The 18,586-nt window shown below is 44.8% G+C and overlaps 1 protein-coding gene across 1 annotated transcript in view; it reads right to left on the bottom strand.

Annotated features, from left to right (window-relative positions):
* The window catches only part of LOC142673168 (uncharacterized), a 43,280-nt gene extending 26,037 nt beyond the window's left edge, over positions 1-17,243 (bottom strand). Inside the window, exons 1-6 of the mRNA XM_075847179.1 lie at positions 17,034-17,243; positions 8,304-8,458; positions 7,652-7,825; positions 7,444-7,567; positions 2,782-2,879; positions 2,503-2,617 (exon numbers count right to left, since the gene is read on the bottom strand). Coding sequence (XP_075703294.1) covers positions 2,503-2,617; positions 2,782-2,879; positions 7,444-7,567; positions 7,652-7,825; positions 8,304-8,426 — 634 coding nt within the window. The 5' untranslated portion in view covers positions 8,427-8,458; positions 17,034-17,243. The remainder of the gene's footprint in view (positions 1-2,502; positions 2,618-2,781; positions 2,880-7,443; positions 7,568-7,651; positions 7,826-8,303; positions 8,459-17,033) is intronic.
* Between the last annotated feature and the right edge of the window lie 1,343 nt (positions 17,244-18,586).

Raw genomic sequence — 18,586 nt, 5'->3', positions numbered from 1 at the left:
CCACATAAGTTCAAAGTGGGAAATAGAGTGTGGTTGTCCATCAAAAACATCAGTTTAAGACAACCATGTGGCAAGTTGAATCTAGATTTATTGGTCATTTTAAGATTTTAAGACAAATTAATCCAGTTTCCTTAATGGTGAATTTACAACAAAGCATGAGAATGCCCAGGACTTTTCATTGTTCTCTTTTTAGGCCTGTGTATACTTTCAGAAGGGCGATCCGTAGAACTCCTCCTGTTTTGGTCCGTTGTCAGCCTGAGTTTGTGGTCCAGAGGATCCTTGATTTTGAATGGCGTGGCAGACAACTCCATTACCTTCTTGATTTACGGGGTAACGGCCCAGAGGAAAAGTCCTGGGAACAGCTAGAAACATCCATTCTGATAGATTTTTTTAGTTAAACAATTATTATTTAAGTGATTACACATGGTCTTAATTTTTAAAATGTTTCACAAGTCAGGAAATATTATAAATTAGATTCTAATTTATAAAATTTCCATGTGCTGGGCACTAGATGGAGCAGTTCCCAAAATTGCAGCATGGTCAATGTGGTAAAGCAACCTCATTGCTTTATGCTGCAAATTTGGGGTAGACACACTCTCTCTAGTATCGTCACACAATCCCCCCTCCCTTCTTCTAGCTTTTTTTTGCTGCAAAATTTGGAAAAAAAGCACTCGCTCTAGTGAGCTCTGAGAATCCCCCCCTCCTTTATCCTGGCTAGTGCCGGGATAAACGAGGGGATTGAACGGTCTAACCTCCTACACTGTGTGTCGCCATTTTTTGAGCGAACACACAGTGTAGTAGGTTTACATACAGTAGTAAACACACACAAACACGAACATACATAGAAATCTCTTACCTGCTCCTGCCGCCGCGGCTCCCTCCGGCCCGTCCGCTCCGTCTGCTGCCGCTGGTCCAAGTGCACAAGTCCGGAAGCCGCGACCGGAAGTAGTAATCTTACTGTCCGGCCGCGACTTCCGGTTCACAGGAAAATGGCGCCGGACGGCGCGCATTTCAAATTGGACTGTGTGGGAGCGGCGCATGCGCAGTTCAAACACAGACGGCGTACACAGAAGTGGATGGGACGGGCCCCGTTCGCAGTCCCTATGGGACTGTGGCTGCCGTATTCCATGTCTGTATGTGTCGTTAATCGACACATACAGAAATGGAAAAAAAAATGGCAGCCCCCATAGGGAAGAAAAAGTGAAAAAAATAGAAAAAAGTAACACACAAACACACAAATAAATAAAAACGTTTTTAATAAAACACTAACATTAAACTGATATGAAAAAAAAAATTGTGGTGACACTGTTCCTTTAAGGGATCATCAGCCCTCTTTGAAGGGCTTGGTAATGTTACGATTAGCAGCAGGACTGCTGCTAATCAATGATTTCTGTTATCTCTATGTTTGGGCGTTGCTAGACAATGCCCTTGATCTGTGTCTGGATTTGGTCATCATTTAGCTTTGCCTGGTTAATTAGGGCAGAGTACTTTTCTGGGGGCTAGTATATACTTCAGGCCTGGATTACTCATGTACTGGTTATACTGTTTCTCTCATGTGCTAAATTCTTTACAGATTCTAGTTGGTGATGTTTTTTTTGTCTATGTATAGGTGTTTGTTTGAAGTGTGAGACCTGTTGGTCTTCCGAGAGATCTAGTTTTTGTAAAGTGGCTTTTATGTGTATCTTGGTATCAATAGTTCCCCTGGTTTGTTTGCCTTTCCTGTGCATTTGATCTGCTGCCAAGGTGTTGTCTTTCCCTGCTGTGGGATAGTATTCAGATAGGGTCAGTTAGTGCTGTTAATTCTTTCCCACTGTCTATTCATCTGTTAAAGAGGCTCTCTCACTAGTTTAGTAATGCCCTATCTCCTAGCTAATCTAATAGGCGCTGTCACACTGACAATGCTAGTGAAAATTGTGCGTTTATTACTTTAAAAGTTATGAGCTTTTTTCTAAATATGTAAATGAGCCTTTATTAGACAAGTGGGTATCAACAGCAGCGATTCTCTTTTCGTGAAGCTACCTCACAGCCTCTGACGCTGTCCTATCAGCACGAAGCTGCTTCACACAGAATGAGAGAATGAAGCTGGAGGGAAGGGGGATCACTTTAAACAGCCACATCTCGGGCTGTGGACCACCTATAACAGTGGTATATGAAAGATGAGATTCTAATGTTTCATATGACACCAGAATTGCAGTTCTAGCTGTGACACAACCGGAGATATTGCCATTTAAATACAGTCGGGAATGGAAGCTGTATACTATATGATCACACTGTGTTGCTGGGTCGGGAAGGGGTAGAAGCTGTATGACGATTGGATAGTGTCCTATAGATAACATTACACTGTTAGGAGATAGGGAATTAATAAACTGGTGACAGATCCTCTAACTGCTGTCATGCTATTCATCTGCCATCCACTCCATTTATGCGCATCCATCTTCTACTAACTTTAGTGTTCGGTTCAGCTTTTCGCTGAAGTCACTTTATGAATTAATTATTACTTACCTGTGGTAACACCTCCTGGAATTTCCTCCTCAACTTCACTCTTACACGGTTGATCGCCCCTCGCCCGCTCTATTTCGGCTTCATCCTCCGCTTTAATGTCAGTCAGATCTTCCCCCTGATTTCACATATGTAACAATTCAGTACAATACAGCAGAGTGCGAAGAATCTAACACATCAACATAAGAAACCACCAAAATCTATGACCACATTTATGATCGCAAGACCCAAAAGCTCCACACCCCCCTATATAGATCTGGTATAGGACTCAGCTTCATCTACCTGATGATTCTCTGGGACATTGCGATTTTCCTCTGGAGAGTCCTGGGAATACAGAGGACTGGGACATCTCTCTGGAGGATTTCTCCTACTGGATCCATCTGTAGCAAACACACAGTGAATGAATACATGACCATTGTAGATCTGTCTATATAATCAGACACTTCCCTCAAGACCTGCAATTACATGTTTACTTTTAGAGCGTAAATTAATTATAGTATTTGTGTCCCCACCACTGTTCCCTATAAAGTGCGTGGCTGTGCTCACTAAATTAACACTAATTCCGCGCACGGTCACGGCCGGTGGGTGGATGCAGTGGCAGATCATGCCGTTGGTGTCGCTAGCACCGGAGGGCGGACCCGGCGCTAGCGACAGCTATATTCACTTGCATCTGCGTCCTCAGGATGCAGATACAAATAATGCAGCCTATAATGCGTTGGGAAAACCCCCTTCACAGGCTGGCATGATAACGTCACTGCATAACGGTGGTCTGCGCAAGCGGTCCTGCCCGCAAGGCTGTGCAGCGCTCTGTCCGTTGCGGGAAAGAGGAAAGGTAAGTACAATATAAGGCTATGTGGCACTATTTACAAGAGGAGTGGCTGTGTGGCACTATTTACAAGAGGGGGGAAGTTTGGCACTATATACAAGGGCGTGCTGTGTGGCAGTATATACAAGGTAGGGTCTGTGTGAAATTATATACAAGGGGGTATGGCACTTTATACAAGAGGGGGAGGGCTGTGTGGTGCTCTTTACAGGGGGTGTGTGTGTGTGGCGCTATCTATACAGAGAAAGACTCAAACAATGTTTGAATTTGCGCACGGCAAAGGCATATACCTCTGCTACTCACAAACACTACATGCATGGCGATAAGGGGAGCAAACTCATGGCTTACTTAGCTAAAAAGAGAAGAAAGCAGAACTATATCTCCAAAATCCAGTCTCCTACTGGAGCTGTACTTGAGGACACCAATGACATTGTTGCTGAGTTTTGCTCCTTCTATCAAACACTGTATGACCTATGTCCTGGGGAGACGCCCAAGGACCTTGCGGACAGAACTGAGATAATTGAGTCTTTCCTAGACTCCCTTTCTCTTCGTACCTTAACTGCTACGAAAAAAGCCCAACTAGAATCCCCTTTTACACTTAAAGAAATCTGTGATGCGCTCTCCAGTATGCCCTCTAGTAAGTACCCAGGTCTTGACGGCCTTCCAGCCTCATACTATAAACAGTTTGGAGACGTCCTGCTGACATTCTGCCTCAGAGTATGTAACTCTCTTAACGCTTCTCAACATTTCTCTCCTTCAGCGCTCGAAGCACATATTTCGGTATTACCAAAAGAGGGTAAAGACCCGTCGCTATGCGGTAGTTATCGCCCTATATCACTTTTGAATGTGGATGTTAAATTATATGCCAAAATCATAGCTAACAGGATGCAATCCTTACTCCCTGTAAAGGATCTGCCAGACACGGCGCCCGTGGTTAATCAGTCTGCACCTAGGTCTGATAGAGTGACTGGATCTGCTACCACTCAGGCTGGTAGGCTTAGGAGTGGGAGAACCTATCACAGCCTGGCCAGACGGTTCTAGCTCCTGCCCTCGGTCTATTTATACCTTCATTTCCTGCTTGTCTTTGCCTGTGATTCTTTCATGTTTCCTGGCTCTGCTGCCCCTGCTATTACTATTGACCTCTGCTTCTTATCGACCCTGGCTTTACGGACTACGCTCCTGCTCTGCATTTGGTACCTCGTACACTCCTGGTTTGACTCGGCTCGTTCACTACTCTTGTTGCTCACGGTGTTGCCGTGGGCAACTGCCCCATTTCCCTTAGCTTCTGTGTACCCTTGTCTGTTTGTCTGTCGTGCACATATTGAGCGTAGGGACCGTCGCCCAGTTGTACGCCGTCGCCTAGGACGTGCCGTGCAAGTAAGCAGGAACTGAGTGGCGGGTAGATTAGGGCTCACCTGTCTGTCTCCCTAGCCCGACATTACACTCCCATTCCTGATTGACCCAGAGAAGACGGGTTTTGTTAAAGAGGCTCTTTCACCAGATTTTGCAACCCCTATCTGTTATTGCAGCAGATCGGCGCTGCAATGTAGATCAGAGTAACGTTTTTATTTTTTAAAAACGAGCATTTTTGGCCAAGTTATGACCATTTTTGTATTTATGCAAATGAGGCTTGCTAAAGTCCAACTGGGCGTGTATTATGTGTGTTACATATGGGCGTGTTTACTTCTTTTACTAGCTGGGTGTTGTGTATAGAAGTATCATCCACTTCTCTTCAGAACGCCCAGCTTCTGGCAGTGCAGACACAGCGTGTTCTCGAGAGATCACGCTGTGTCGTCACTCACTTCCTGCCCCAGGTCCTGCATCGTGTCGGACGAGCGAGGACACATCGGCGCCAGAGGCTACAGTTGATTCTGCAGCAGCATCGGCGTTTGCAGGTAAGCTACTGTTCCTACCCTCCCTGAATTGCGGTCTCAACCTGGTTTCTCGTCTGTCAATTTTCTCACTTACACTCACCTCAAAAGGTGTTACCTGGGAGCGTTTAGGCAGCGACCAATAGACCGCCTGTTATCCTGGTTGGAAGCAACCCTCCTCCTTCGACAACCACCTAAGAAGCTTATTACACTATACTATAATAATCTCATTAAGATGAATTCAACAATACAGCCCTCCTTTCTTAAAGCTTGGGAGTTGGAACTTAAGACTACTTTTTCTGACGAGGACACCAAGGAGGTTTTTCGAAACTCCCTTGGGACCTCAAGATGTATTAATTTGCAAGAATCCTCATACAAACTGACCTCTAGGTGGTACAAGACTCCCTGGGTATTGCATAAAATGTGTAACAACATCTCACCAGACTGTTGGAGGTGTCATAAAGACCCGGGAATATATCTACACTTGTGGTGGGAGTGGGAGAAAATCTCCCCCTTTTGGTCCAGATACAAAATGTCCTCAACACCATAACTCATTCCTCTATTGTTATTACCCCTCGTGTAGTGTTCCTAAACCTGTGGCCAACATTCCCTGGGGTGGCCCCCAAGGAGCTATGGTTACAGCTCTTCGCGGAGGCCAAATCTCTACTACCGTTGTATTGGAAGACCGAGGTTGCGCCACCATTGGCTTAGGAAGGGAGCCCAGCTTGTGAGAATGGGGGAGCTCTCGCATCCTGAGTAGCACTCTCATTCCAAGTTCCAAATTATCTGGGCACCCTGGTTTGAATTCTGCAAAAATTACTCCTTTCAACACCTCTGGGGTGCAGACCCCCCCCCCCCTCTGTGTTGGATAATGTTGACTGATATTCTAGTTTGGGAATACTTTCTAAACATTCCCACAAGGCCTGATGTTCTTGGAGACCTCTCTCCTTGAGCGTTTATTTTCCCTCCTTCTCTATTGCCTCCTTCTCTACCCCCTCCCCCTTGACGTTGGGTGCATGTGGTGAGAACATACAACAAGATGCTCATACTTCTTTAATGTTCTGTTTGTATGATTTGGTCTGTTTAATATTGAGATAACGAATTGTACATACGATTCTTCTTATTGTGAATTCTAACAATTACCCGTATATTGTATGAAAAACACTAGGAACAGAAGGAGTCATGCACTATTGTAATAAAGTTTGCCAATGGCATAGAAAAATAAGTTTTATTGGACAATACAAAATACATAGAGTTAAAAAAAAGACTACAAATCTGAAGACTGTACACCTCCCAAGTGGTGAGGATGAACCTAAAGGAAACACTCCTTATATTGGCAGTTGCAGGAAGAAAAAGCTTATCTGACAGATAATAAAATACCGACTAGGACTAGGGCAGAAAATACAATAAAGTAGCACTAGGCATAAAGGTCAGGGTATGTAAATTTAAGTAAATAACATCATGCATACAGCCAGAGTCAGAGCTATCGAAGGTAAACATTGTGAGTGGATTTCAATCAGAGCAAAAAGTGCTCACAGAGAATCCCCACAAAGCAGACAAGTCTTCCCAGAGTATTATCGCCACAAGAAAGGAGCAAGTAAAATATGTAAAGCACAGAATAAAGTGTTACTAACCCATGTGGTTCCTGCAGTTCAGTATCTTCCCGAGTACGGAGAGACCCCGACGCGCGTTTCGCGTAGATGGCTTTTTCAAAAGCCATACGTATATTGTATGTAGTGTGGCTCTTATGCATATTGTAACTCACATATTGCCTCTCTCTAAAACCTCAATAAAATGTTATTTAAAAAAAATAAAAATAACAAAATGGAATAAAAAGTGATTAAAACCTCGCAAGTACCCCAAAATGGTTTTATTAAAAACTACAACTTGTCCCGCAAAATATATGCCCTTATGCCGCTTCAATCGACAAAAAAATGAAAAAAAGTTATGGCTTTTGGAAGGTGGGGAGGAAAAAATTAAAATCTGAAAAACTGGCTGTGGCGGGAAGGGGTTAAAATGTGGGCGTGGTCTAAATGAGAGGACATCATGACGTGTGGGCCAGTCACACCCTGGAAGGAGAAGACACACGTGATGAATTACCCTCCCCACAAATGTGCACAGATGTGTAATGTTATGGCCCCCACATCACAGATTTACAGCAGGTGTTCTCAACATGGCTTCAACATGGCCGCTAGTCCAGCCTGTGTCCACAGTAATGCCAAACATATATATATATCTATATCTTCTTACCTTGTGATGTGCGCGGCCGGTAGTTCTCCATCATAACCTCCTCGTACAGATCCTTGTGTCCTTCTAGATACTCCCACTCCTCCATGGAGAAATAGAGTGTGACATCCTGACACCTTATAGGAACCTGACACACATAATGATACAGTCATCACCCAGACACCTCCAGTGCTGTTGCTGTAGAATTTCCCAGCATTCCCAGCAGTGTCACCTCTCCAGTCAGCAGCTCCGTCATCTTGTAGATAAGTTCTAAGATCTTCTTCTCATCTATCCGGGAGTGAGGGGGAGGCTCTGTGATGGGGCTCCGACTACTGCTCCATCCTCCTGACTCATGGATGATGGGAGTCGTACAGTCACCCGATGTCTTCTTCACTATGGTGTACTCCTGTGTATGGAGAGAGACACTTAGAGAACTGAACACAGTATTGCCCCCTCAGTAGAAAGAGGGAGATTGTGACCCCGCTGTATAGAGCTCTAGTGACCCCACATCTGTAATACTGGAGACCTCACCTACAAAAAGACATTGAGAAATTAGAACAAGGCCAAAACTAAAAAGGAAATAATATTAGGGGTACAAGATGGACCATGTGCTCTCCTCCTGCAGTCATCTTCTACGTTTCTATATAGAGGTCATCCTGATCCTCCTGGTTCCTGGTCATTCTCATTGCTCTACAACATTACTATTGCTTCACTGGTGACATGACACATAACTGACCATATTGGTGGCTGATCTTCAGCTTTTCTGCTGTTGGCTTGACATCACTTGGAAGGTCTGGACGCTGTTATACAGGACACTGGATTCTACCTATTATGTATTGTCCCTTCACTATGTGTGACTTGTTCTATAATGTAGAAAAGTTTACCTCTCCGCTCAGCAGGTAGATGATGTCCAAGGTGAAGTTTAATATTCTTCTGCTCATCTCATTCCTGTCCTTGTCCATCCTTGGTGGGTCTTTCAGGAGAAAGAACGTTGTGGAGGAGAACATGGGGAAACTGGAGGATCTAGTACTGCAGATGTCTTTATGAGGAGAGGAGAAGATGGAAAATCATGCAGGAGACAATATCATGTATAAAAAAAACAAAAACAAGAACCTCACTTACTGATCATTGAGAGAAACATTTTCTCAGAGCCGTCACCACATGGATTAAAATGTGTATGCCCAACACGGAAATTTCTCCCCAGGATATGCCAGAAATGTCTGATAGATGCGGCTCCCACCTCTGGCCGTGCTCGGCTGTTTCTGGAACTCCTATACAAGTGAATGGAGAGAGTCCTGCACATGTGTGGTCATTTCTCCACATGGATCATCACCTCACCAGGCTATTTGGGGTACCCCGTTCTCCACATACAGGTGGGACCCCAGTTATCAGACATTTATGGCATCTCTCTCAGGTGAGAATTTGCAGCTTAGAAAAGTAAAATGAAGACATTTCCCCACACAATGAAGACCTGACTCCTTACAACTTAACACATGGCGGATACTGGGGAGACATTCCTCGCATCTCACAAGACATGATACACTATGCAGTCAGTGAATGATATGAACTTTGAGGTTCTGCAGCAGCTGAGGTGACATTATAAATAAATGGAACATGCAGTGTGATCTCTTATGTTATGGCGCAGGAGGAGTTGAGCAGATTGATAACAGAATTTTTGTACTTACCAGTAAAATCTTTTTCTCGTTGAATTCACTGGGAGACACAGTATCATGGGTATAAGCCGCAGTCACTAGGAGACTGATACTAGGTAAATATGAAAAAAAGTGTGGCTCCACCCAGTGGGCTATAACCTCTGTTGAACACTCAGCTCCTCTTGTACCAAGAGCAGTAGAGGAGCAGAGAAGATTTAACACAATATGTATTCCATGAGAAAGGCAATTTCAAGAAGCCCAAAAACATAACAGTAAAAAAATAGGGCGGAACCTGTGTCCCCCAGTGAATTTAACGAGAAAGAGATTTTACTGGTAAGTACAAAAATCCTGTTTTCTCGTTAAAGTACTCACTGGGGAACACAGTACCATTGGACATCCTAAAGTAGTCCATTAGGGTCGGAAAAAAGAATCATAGCCATGCGAGCAGCCTAAACAATGGGTGTTTGCAACACCATCCGACCCAAACTGGCATCGGCAGAGGCCAAAGAATGGATCCAGTAAAACCTCAGAAAAATATGTAACGAGGACCAGGTGACAGCTTTACGAACCTGAAGGACAAAAACATGATAGAACACCTCCCAGGAGGCCCCAACTGCCCTGGTAGAATGAGCAGTGACCCGGAAGGGAGGTTATAAACCCTTAGCAGAGTAGGCACTTTTAAACGACCAACCAGATCCAGCTAGCAAAGGTGGCCTTTGAAGCTGGGCCAATCTTATGAGGGCCCTTAGGAACAACAAATAGGGAGTCCGACTTTCGGAAGGACTTCATAGCAATGTGGACCCGAGTGGCTGTGACGACATCCATGCAATGTTAGGCACGTTCACGTGGATGAGAACGTTTAGAACAAAACAAAGGAAAGACAATGTCCTCATTAAGTTGGAAGGAGGAAGCCACCTTAGGAAGGAAAGATGGAAATGGACGTAGCACGACCTTGACCCTATGAAAAAACGTAAACGGAGGTTTGCAGGACAAGGCTGCCAGCTCATAAACTCTACGGATAGAGGTGATCGCCACAAGGAGAACTACCTTCCAAAATAAGATCCTGAGAGAAACTTCCCACAAAGGTTCGATGGGTGCAGCCTGGAGAGCGTCAAGGACCAGATTGAGATCCCATGATTCGAGAGGAGATGGATAAGAAGGAGCACAATGTGTGACTCCCTGCAAAAAAGTCTTAATTGGAGCGCGGAAAGTCATTAAGTGTTGGAAAAAAAATAGATAGGGCTGAAACCTGCCCCTTTATAGAGTAGCCAATCTGAGTCCATGAGCCGAGCCAACGTGGAAGCAGGCCAAAATTTGTGAGATGGAAAAACGGAGGGGGTGGAGCTGATGGGATTCACACATCTACAATAAGCCAACCAATCGCGATGGTAAATTCTTTGGGATTGAGTCTTCTGGGCCTTAATCATGGTCTGAATGACCGGATCAGAGAAACCTTTACATAGTTAGTACGGCTGAAAAAAGACACATGTCCATCAAGTTCAACCAAGGGAAGGGAAAAGGAAAGGAAAAATTTCTACACATAGGAGCTAATATTTTTTTGTTCTAGGAAATTATCTAACCCTTTTTTAAAGCCATCTACTGTCCCTGCTGTGACCAGCTCCTGCGGTAGGCTATTCCATAAATTCACCGTTCTTACTGTAAAGAAGCCTTGTCGCCTCTGCAGCTTGAACCTTTTTTTCTCCAGACGGAGGGAGTGCCCCTTGTTTTTTGAGCGGGTTTTACAAGGAACAGGATATCACCATATTTTTTGTATGTGCCATTAATATATTTATATAAGTTAATCATGTCCCCCCTTAGTCGTCTTTTTTCAAGGCTAAATAGGTTTAGTTCTTTCAATCTTTCCTCATAACTTAAATTCTCCATGCCCCTTATTAGCTTCGTTGCTCTTCTTTGTATTTTTTCCAACTCCAGGGCATCCTTTCTATGAACTGGAGCCCAGAACTGAACTGCATATTCTAGATGAGGCCTCACTAATGCTTTGTAAAGTGGTAATATTACATCCCTGTCCCACGAGTCCATGCCTCTTTTAATACACGACAATATCTTGCTGGCCTTTGAAGCAGCTGATTGACACTGCATGCTGTTATTGAGTTTATGATTTACAAGAACACCCAGATCCTTCTCAACAAGTGAATCCGCCAGTGTAGCGCCCCCTAGGACATATGATGCATGCAGGTTGTTGGTACCCAGATGCATAACTTTACATTTATCTACATTAAACTTCATTTGCCAAGTGGACGCCCAAACACTTAGTTTGTTTAAATCTGCCTGCAATTCACAAACATCTTCCATAGTCTGAACTATATTACATAGCTTGGTGTCATCTGCAAAAATAGAAATAGTGCTATTAATCCCATCCTCTATATCATTAATAAATAAGTTGAATAATAGTGGTCCCAGCACTGAACCCTGGGGTACACCACTTATAACCGGTGACCATTCAGAGAAGGAATCATTGACCACAACTCTCTGGATACGGTCCTTGAGCCAATTCTCAATCCAATTACAAACTATATTTTCTAAACCTATAGTCCTTAATTTACCCATTAGGCGTCTATGGGGGACAGTGTCAAATGCCTTTGCAAAGTCCAAAAACACTAAATCCACAGCGGCCCCTCTGTCTAGACTTCTGCTCACCTCTTCATAAAAACAGATTAGGTTAGTTTGACAACTTCTGTCCTTAGTAAAACCGTGCTGGCTGTCACTTATAATGCTATTTATTGTCACATAATCCTGTATATAGTCCCTCAATAGCCCCTCAAACATTTTCCCCACGATGGATGTTAAGCTTACTGGTCTATAATTACCCGGGGAAGACCTAGAGCCCTTTTTGAAAATAGGCACCACATTTGCGCTGCGCCAGTCCCTTGGCACTATACCAGTCACTAGAGATTCTCTGAATATTATGAAAAGGGGGACAGAAATAACTGAACTAAGCTCTTTAAGAATTCTAGGGTGTAACCCATCTGGTCCCGGGGCCTTGTGCACATTTATTTTATTTTATTTAGCTTGGACCATCTCTACATTCATCCAATTCAGTATATCAACTGATATATTAACAGCACTGGCACCGGCTACATCAGCTGCTCTTTCTTCAGTTGTATATACAGAGCTAAAGAACCCATTTAGTAACTCTGCCTTCTCTTGATCCCCTGTGATCAACTCCCCATTACCACTATCTAGGGGTCCTACATGTTCAGACCTTGGCTTTTTTGCATTTATATGCTTGAAGAATTTTTTAGGATTTGTTTTACTATCCTTGGCCACCTGCCTTTCATTTTGTATTTTTGCTAATTTTATTACATTTTTACAGATTTTATTAAGCTCTTTATAATTTACAAAGGCTACAGCTGTACCCTCAGATTTGTATTTTTTAAATGCCCTTTTTTTGTCGTGTATTGCCCCTTTCACAGAAGGTGTAAGCCATGTGGGGTTTAATTTGAGTCGTTTATACTTATTACCTGTAGGAATAAATTTTGCACTATAATAACTCAAAGTAGATGTGAAAATCTCCCATTTATCATTTGTTCCATTATTTGACATTAGTTCTTCCCAGTCCATATCCTGAATTGCCGCCCTCATCCTGGGGAAATTGGCTTTCTTAAAATTAAATGTTTTTGCCCTCCCAGCCTGCGTTTGTTTTTTACAGTATAGGTAAAATGTAACTATATTGTGATCACTGTTACCGAGGTTTTCACGAACATTGACATTCCCAACAAGATCTGCATTATTAGAAATGACCAGATCCAACAGAGCTTCACCTCTAGTCGGGTCTTCCACAAACTGGCCCATAAAATTTTCCTGCAACAGGTTGAGGAAATGTCTCCCCTTTGCAGTTGAAGCCGAACCATGACACCAATTAATATCCCAGTAATTAAAATCTCCCATTATCACTACAGTACCCGCCTGTGCAACCGCTCCATCTGTTTATATAGCTGAACTTCCATCTCCTCAGTTATATTGGGGGGTCTATAGATTACACCAAAAGTAATTTTTTCAGTGTTTACCTCCCTTTCTAGTTTCACCCACAAGGTTTCAACCTCCTCACAGTCTTCACCCACTATTGTCTCTTTCACACTCGCCTTCATATCACTTCTCACATACAGACATACACCACCACCTTTCCTATTTGTCCTGTCTTTCCGAAAAAGTGTAAAACCCTGTAGATTTACAGCCCAGTCATGTGAAGAGTCCAGCCATGTTTCAGCAACACCAACTATATCTATATTTTCTTCCAGTATCAAGGCCTCCAGCTCCCCCATTTTACTTGCTAGACTTCTGGCATTTGTGAACATACACTTTAACTTGCCTGTCAGTTTTTCACTTTTATTATTAGAAATGTGATTTGACATTAATCGGTCCTTTTTATTTACACTGATGTTTTGTAACGAAAGGATCTCCTTATCTTGTTGTCTAGTCCTCTCCCCACATTCTGTTTCTCCCCCCACCAATATAGTCTGACCCCTCTCTAATCTGGCTACCCCTTTTTTTTCTACATTGACCTCCCTCCTCAGCCCTAGTTTAAATACTCCGCCACCCCAGCTAGAATTCTCTCCCCCAGCACAGCGGACCCCCTTCCATTTAGGTGCAAATCATCTGCAGAATACAGTTTGTACCCCAATGAAAAGTCAGCCCAGTGCTCTAGGAACCCAAATCCTTCTCCTCTACACCAAGACTTCAGCCATGCATTTAACTCCCTAAGCTCCCGCTGTCTTTCCTGTGATGCGCATGGCACAGGCAGTATTCCTGAGAATACAACCTTGGAGGTCCTTCCCTTCAGCTTGTAGCCTAGTTCTTTAAAATTATTCTTAAGGCTCCTCCACCTACCATTTATTCTGTCGTTGGTACCGACATGGACCACGACAGCTGGATCATCACCAGCCCCCCCTTTGAACTTCAAAATCGCAAATTCAATAGCACAGCCGTCAAAAGCAGCCGAGATAAAACAGAGTGGAACATTGGACCTCTGGAAAAGAGGTTGTGCCGCTAAGGAAGCGGCCATGGGGCATCTGCTAACATGAGCATGAGATCCGCATACCAAGCCCTGCGAGGCCAGTCTGGGGCCACTATAATGGCTGGGATTCCTGCGTCCTTGACCCTTTTCAGCACTCGATGCAGGAGTAGAAGGGGAGGAAAAAGATAAAGGAGGTTGAAGGATGACCAGGGTAGAACCAGAGCGTCGGCTCCTATGGCCCTGGAATCCCTGGTTCTGGTGACGTAGTCCGGGCACTTGTGATTAAGGTGAGAGGCGAAGAGATCCACGTCTGGGAAACCCCACCGAATGCAAATGCGCTGAAAATCTCTGGATGAAGAGATCATTCTCTGGGATCCAGGCATTCCGCCTTCCAGTTGTCTACTCCTGGAATGTTGTAATGTTTTCAGCCGCCGATCGTCACCGTCCTACTTCCCCGGGCGGGCGCCAGCTTCTATCACCTCCGTGCCGGCATCCTCCACCTCCTTTCCGGGGATGCCGGGGTGTTCTGGCCTCTGTCACTGCTGCTCATAAGAGGCCACCGCTGAGATTTCTGGGACATTTTGTTCCGTTCAGTGAAGGATCTTAGAGGTTTTTTTCCATAGAGTCCTCTTTCCTGTACCTCCGTGATGATTGAGGTAAGCCACTGCTGTAGAGTGGTCTGTCTGTATCCGCACTGGAAGAGTCTGGAGACGAGACTTCATGTTGATCTGTAGCGGAGCTTCCGAATCGGATCAGATGCCCTGGACTGTGAGACAGCCAAAGAAACCCCCCCCCCCCATCCAGACAAACTTCCATCCGTTGTGATGACTTGCCAGTTGATAGTTGTTGGGTTTTTCCTGAAAGATGCCTGGGAAAGACATCCACCACAGCAGCTCCTCCTTGACTGAAGGGGGCAGACGGATCATCAGATCCAAGGACTCCGGAGACTTGTCCCAACTAAATAGAATAGCCAGCTAGAGATCGGGAGTAAAATTTAGCAAATGGGACTGCCATGAAGTCCCCAAGACTTTCATGAAGCGAATGGAGCATTCCTGTGGAGTACTGTCACTGTCCTGTTTGAAAGGTGCCTTCACCAGAAGATCGGCCAAATATGGGATAACCGCTATCCCCCTGGATCTGGGAAAAGCCATGGGCGCCGCCATGACATTGGTGAAGACCCTTGGAGCCATGGCCAGCCCAAAGGGGAAGGCCATAAACTGGAAAAGCTCTGAACCTACTGCAAAGTGCAAGAAACGCTGATGTACTTGAACAATGGGAACATGAAGAGAAGTATCCCTGATATCTATTGATATAAAGCCTATAAGGTGTGGGGTACAATTAACACAACAATGTAGCAGGAAAGAGAATAACAATCTTTATTGAAAAAATCACAGGATTAAAAAGATGAGTCATGCACAGCATGAAAGTAAAAAGTTCGTCTGATGCCAGAGATACAAGTGCACCATGGGTGGGTAGACACATATATATGGTAGTAACAGCTATGTTGAATAGATAGACCATACAAGTTTGATTAGAAGTTAATCAGACAGGACAGAGATTGTAAAACACAAGTGAAAAAATGGATAAATACATTGGTGAAATCTCTGTGTCAATACAGGTTAGAAAATCAGGTCTATGAATAAAACAGCAAAGAAAGATGAATGTAGCTGGTCACATACCCATGGTGATGTCTCAGGCAGGAGAGATCGTCAGACCCGACGCGCGTTTCGGCGGGATGCCTTCGTCCGGGAGTGGCGTCTCTCCAGCCAGGGTCACCCTTTTAAGGCGTCATCTGTCCAATCGTGTGTATGTAACACAGGTGTGTTACAGGAGACGGTAACGACGGCGTCATGTGCCAGGCATGAAGATGGTCGCTAAGGGACTTCCGGCCACGCGTCATCAGAGGGGGGCCGGGTCGCCGGCGACTGACGCCGATGAGCCGTGCCCACTCCGATACAGACGCGCCCACAGAAGGAAGCGAAACACCTCCCCCTGACACAAGCGTACAGGAGCAGTCTCCACAGACTACAGAGGTAGTTTGTATATGTAAACAAAACACGTTTTTGGAGGCGTTTTTCATTGACTCCATCGAAAAACAGTTCCAAAAACTGGTGAAAAAAACGCCACGAAAAACGTGAGGAGTTAAAAAAAGGTCTGAAAATCAGGAGCTGTTTTCGACTGAAATCATCTCGGTATTCTCAGACGTTTCTGGTCACTGCGTGTGAACACTCCCTAACAAGAAAGACGCCAGCAATCCCTCAGTCATGTCCAAGCGCAGCCGTCCCCATGACAACACTGAATGTCACGGTGCGGGGGGAGAAGTATGGAGGGGTTTACAGGCTGAGCCCGCTCCACACGCTGCGGGTGTATTATAGCGGACACCTCGCGCTAACAGCCAGGATCAGGGAGATCGCCGATCCCAGACATTTAACTACTTAGATGCCGTGGAAAATAGTGTTTCTGGAATCTAAGCTGTAAGAGAGGGAGTGATCCGCTCATCGGCTTCTCCGATGTAATCACGGGGTGCAGATGGTTGTCATGGCAGCCTGGGGGGTAATGACGGTCCGCCATCTTTCTGCTCCCATTAACCCCTTAATATTAATCACGATATATTAGTATTACAGTGAATTGTACCGGCGATCTGATCATCACTCGTTCACGTCCCCCAGAACAGGAATGACTTTATTACAAAAAACAGTCAAATAAAGTTTTCATTTATGAATAAAAAAAAAAACCCTCCACAAACGATTTTCCCAAATATTCTGTAAAGTAACGTAAAAAACCAGAACCAGAAACATAAGTGGAATAACGGCGTCCGTGAGTCAGAAATACAACAGAACGTTATTTACCCGCACGGCGAACACAGTAATAACAAAACAAACAAGAGTCAGTGAATAAGTTGTAAGTCCCGAATATTATGTCATTACAAAACACGACTCGTCCCACAAACCATCCGACCACTACAAAGACCAGAAATAACAACTTACCCCAAAGAGGCCGGCACTGGAGGGGTTAAATCCGGGCTAGGAGTCCAGTGGGCGGGGTCACTCGATGATTGATAGTTATTTGTATACACACTCATACAGGGGTGACTGATAACAAAGAGAACACCCGATCAGCGCTTCTCTCCACCTCGAACACGGCAATAGCGGAAGTCCCTCTGATGACGTCACCCCCATGTGACCGGGGCAGGAGGGGCGGAGCTTATCAGTGGAGAGAAGACGTGGCGAATAGACCTGACCATATCAAGATCACGTGACCGCGGCATCAGGGGCGTAGCTTACAAGTGGAAAGATTGATCGATGTATGAAAGACCTGTGACGAGGATCACGTGACATGTGGGGCGGAGCTCTGGCCCATCCCGTCCTGGTCACATGGTGGTGACGTCATCACAGGTCCTTCAGCTTTTGCCGGGTATTCGATGGAGCATCGCAGGCTGGGTCTACATGACTACCGGTCACCGCTGTTGTGTTCTCTGTTATCAGTCAGGAACTTTCCCATGATGCAGTAGTAAGGTTACATGAGGTCATTTCTATCCGGTTTTGGTGCGTTTTTGTTTGGCACAGTGTTGGTAACTATTATTAATTCTTTTAAGTGGGAGGGATTAACCCCTTGGTGACATCAGATCTATAGTATTATGTTGTACGTGCGCCGTCACACTAGAAGGAGCGGAGCCTGCACCGTACAAGACTACTGACAGCCGCCGGCAACCGCCAAGATCAGAGACCGCGCAATCCCTGCTGTTTAACCCCTCAGATACCGTGACCAATAGTGACCGCGGCATCTGATCAGTTAGAGATCGCGGCTTCCTCTGTTCTCCGATGAAATTCCGCGATTCCGACCGGTTACCAGTGTAATAAGTTTTGTTTTTTTAGAAAAAAATGATGTGAACATTAAAAATAAGTAACGTAATCGCCGCATCCGTTATGTCCAAATTATTTAAATATCAAGTTATTTACCCTCAGAAATAATTCACATGTGCGAGTCGCTGTTATTGGTCGCCGCGATTCTCCAACGTATGGAATAAAAAGTCCCCAAAATGTCACCAACAAAATCTACATCTCGCCCCACAAAACCCCTCACACCGCGCAATCACCGGAAATATAAACCCCCCACACCGCGCAATCACCGGAAATATAAACCCCTCACACCGCGCAATCACCGGAAATATAAAACCTCTCACACCGCTCAATCACTGGAAATATAAACCCCTCACACCGCGCAATCACCGGAAATATAAAACCCCTCACACCGCGCAATCACCGGGAATATAAAACCCCTCACACCGCGCAATCACCGGAAATATAAAACCCCCCACACCGCGCAATCACCGGAAATATAAACCCCTCACACCATGCAATCACCGGAAATATAAACCCCCTCACACCGCGCAATCACCGGAAATATAAAACCCCTCACACCGCGTAATCACCGGAAATATAAACCCCTCACACTGCGCAATCACCGGAAATATAAAACCCCTCACACCGCGCAATCACCGGAAATATAAAACTCCTCACACCGCGCATTCACCGGAAAT

Source organism: Rhinoderma darwinii (assembly GCF_050947455.1).
Source record: "Rhinoderma darwinii isolate aRhiDar2 chromosome 1 unlocalized genomic scaffold, aRhiDar2.hap1 SUPER_1_unloc_4, whole genome shotgun sequence".
Taxonomy (NCBI): Eukaryota; Metazoa; Chordata; class Amphibia; order Anura; family Rhinodermatidae; genus Rhinoderma; species Rhinoderma darwinii.
Note: the sequence above shows the minus strand (reverse complement) of the source record. Positions and strands in the feature narration are given on the sequence as shown.